Consider the following 3,216-nt stretch of genomic DNA (forward strand, 5'->3'; position numbering starts at 1 on the left):
GCGGCTCCGGAGGGCTGCCTGGTGGTGGCGTCATCTGGGCGTCGTGCTGAACTTGGCCGGTGACGAGGGCCCGGAGGAGGAGCCGCGGTAAACGGGGGAGGTGGGGGACAGTTTGATCGGGCTGGTCGGGTCCCCGGTCTGCAGCTTCCACAGCAGCTCCTCGTTGGTCCGGCTCAGCCTCTTCTTCTCCTGGGCCTCCTTCTCCACGTACTCCTGGAGGTTAGCATTTTCCTCCGACAGCTGTCTGCACGAGGACAAGAAGATGCCAGCGAGCTGCGGCCGTGGCGGCGGGCCTCAGCTCGAGGTGCCGGCCAAGGGCCGAGGGAGGAGGTGGCCGCCGCCGCGGGGGTCAGGGACAAGGTGGGCCGCCGCCACACCCGACCTCGGCTGAACCGAGACTGCCCCCTGTCCCCACCCGTCCCAGCAGCACCTCCGTTCCCAGGGCCCCCAGCCAACACCGAGTCCACACTCATCCCTCTGCCCGGTCGGGGAGGCGCTGGCTGCCCAGTGCACACGGCAAAAGCCAGAGGCAGATGCAGGGGAGCGGGGAGCGGGGAGCTGGTGCGGAGGGTCCCCAGGAGGCTCGGAGACAGTGGCGGGCGCCACCACGGCACAGACACGGTAACTATCTGGCCTCCCCGTCCCGGGCTGTGCCTTCCCCTGCCACAAACGCTGGTCTGTCCCTCTGCCCACCTGCTGGCCCACGAGCCTGAACGCACGGGCGCCAGAGGCGGCTGCTTTGCACCTGCAGCATCCAGCCTGGCGCCTGGCTCGGGCCTCGTGGACAAGGCTTTGTCCCCGTGGACAATATAACCTCCCGCTGGCTGATGAAGCCCCAAACCCCGCTTTCCTCCATGCTGCCGGCAGAAGGGAGGTGTCTCCACATCCTTCCTTGGGAGCTGGGGGAGCTCAGAGCGGGAGACCGAGCTGGAATCGGAGCCACTCGGAGCAGCTGCCTCTGGCTAGACCGCTTCCCTCCGGCACATTCCAGCCCCGCTGTCCTCCCTTTCCTGCCACCCCCGGGCTGGCCCCGGATGACAACTCGGCCGCCGGGGGCCTCTTAGGGTCTGCACTGCTGAGCGAACGGGGTGTGGGGCTGGCCCCCCTTGGCCTGGGAATAGCCAGCTGGCGCCGCTCCCCAAAACCCCCTCTGGAAACAAGCCCCTGCAGCGACCAGCCGCGTCCGTGGCCTCTGCCACTCACTTCTGAACTGCGTGGGGTGGCTCACAGCTCAGAGGAGCGAGGGAGATGGGACGCTGGAACACACACAGAGCCCTCGAGCTCACGAGCAGAGAGCCACTCTGTGGGTGACACATGCCCCACAAGCCCGGGCGTCCAGGCCCGCCTACCTCGTGACAACGGTGTTCTGGTCGATCCTCGCTTTGAGGTCTTCGTTCTGCTGCTGGAGGATCTGGATTTTCTCCTCCAGGAGGATGTTCTTCTCCGCCTGTAAGGAGCGTGGTGTCAGGGGTCCTCGGCAAGGCCGTGTGACCGGCAGGGGACCAGGGCCCTCGGAGGCTTAGCCAGGACAGTGTTTGCAGACTGCACTGTGCAGTGCCTTGCGGGGGGTGGTGCAATTAGCTTAGAGGGACGTGGCTGGCACTTCTTTTTTAAGCAAAATAAAACGAGAAAATACCAGCGTGTCCCGTGTATAATAAAAGCATTATTATACACATTGTAGACACACGGTTTTATTTTACATATATTATGCCTGTGTGTGCGTCTGTGTGTGCTAGATTCCTGCGTAGAATACATTTCTTACAGTGAGTGTCCCTAGGCTCTTGCCATCATCACAGGTAAGCTGTGATCCACAGCAGGACCTTGTTTGGCCGATGGGTCCCCTGGCCCTTCCCAAAAAGTCACCTGTGCTGCATCCACCTCCCCGGCTGGACGACATTCTGAGATGAAACATAAGGAATGTGGACAGCTTTTTCCTTCTGAGGCTATGGGCAGCCAAGGTTGCAAGGGCCAAGGCCAGCTTGTCACGTTAGCAGACAATAACACCATCCACGGCTGTTATTTCCCCCGCAATTTCTGGCATTCTCTCTGTCACCGTGTCCCCCCCCGCCGCCGAAAACCAACCGAAAGCCCAGTCCAATCCAAAAAGAAATTGGAAAAAAAATAATTTTTTGAAAAGAAGGTGACAAATGCACTGTGAGTGTAGCTGATCTTTAAAGAAGACTGTCACCTCTCCAAGACTCGGGGACAAGGATGGGAGCCGAGGGCCCGGCCTCTGCCCCCGCCCCGAAGCAAAGCCCCTCCCCCCAACCCCCCGGGAAGGGGGAAGGAATAAAGCCGGTCCCCTTGGTTGGTTTTTTTCCTGGGAGGGGTTTCTGGACTGAGGTGTCATGCCTGCCTGCAGAATGCCTGAGGCATGGCTAACAACGGCCACTTCAACCCCGAGGCTTCCGGGTGACCGGAGAGCGGATGCGGGGGGCCCGGCCTGGATGGAGGAGGGAGGGGGAGCATCGCTGGTCCCCGTCCTGGCCGGGCTACGTGGCAGCGCTCTGTCCTCCCCGGCAGCCCCTACTCCACGGCATCGCGGTCCCGGTTAAGGAACAAACGCAGGGCAGGTGCGTGGGTGGTGCCTGGCACACGGTGATGCCGCACGTCCCCCCAGGGAGGAGGGAGTGAGGACTAGCACTTCAGAGCGGCGGGCGGTGGGTGGAGGCAGGCGGTGGCCCCCCGGAGGGCTGTCCCGGTGAGGCCACCTCTGAGGTTCGTCACCACGCCGCCTCGATTCCTAAGAAAGGCCTCGAGACTCGGCGATGGGACTTTCGGCTCAGGCGTAAGCACGGGGCGGGGCGGGGCCCAGGGCCTGACGCCGTCATTGAGGACAGGGACGACAGTGACAGGGACGGCAAGGTTCGGGGTCTTCCCAGGAAGACACGCCGACTCACCAGCTTTTCCAGCTCGACGATCTTCTTCTCCTGCTGGTGTATTTGCTGGTTCTTCATCTCCAGGACCTGCTTCAGACTCGTCATGTCTTCTTCCAAGTGCCGATAGGGAGCCAGTGCGACCTGCGGGGGGTGGAGGGCAAAGGCCGTTCCCCAGGGGCCAACTCGCCGGGCGCGAGTCCCGCCGGCCGACTCCGGACAGAGGGAGAGGCGCTCACGGCCCCCGGTTTGGTGAAGATCCCCACCAGTTTCCCTCTGGGGAAGCCACTAACAACCCAGCTTGTTGGGGGGCCGGGGGGCGGGGGAGAGCCATCGTCAC

At 62.9% G+C, this 3,216-nt stretch overlaps 1 protein-coding gene across 1 annotated transcript in view; it reads right to left on the reverse strand.

Annotated features, from left to right (window-relative positions):
* Window positions 1-22: 22 nt before the first annotated feature.
* Window positions 23-3,216, reverse strand: part of MTUS2 (microtubule associated scaffold protein 2) — a gene marked incomplete at its 5' end in the record, with an annotated part of 313,112 nt that continues 309,918 nt past the window's right edge. Inside the window, 3 exons of the mRNA XM_023530707.1 lie at window positions 23-244; window positions 1,350-1,447; window positions 2,901-3,152. Coding sequence (XP_023386475.1) covers window positions 31-244; window positions 1,350-1,447; window positions 2,901-3,152 — 564 coding nt within the window. The remainder of the gene's footprint in view (window positions 245-1,349; window positions 1,448-2,900; window positions 3,153-3,216) is intronic.

The sequence above is a fragment of the Pteropus vampyrus genome, unplaced genomic scaffold, assembly GCF_000151845.1.
Source record: "Pteropus vampyrus isolate Shadow unplaced genomic scaffold, Pvam_2.0 Scaffold52, whole genome shotgun sequence".
NCBI lineage: Eukaryota > Metazoa > Chordata > Mammalia > Chiroptera > Pteropodidae > Pteropus > Pteropus vampyrus.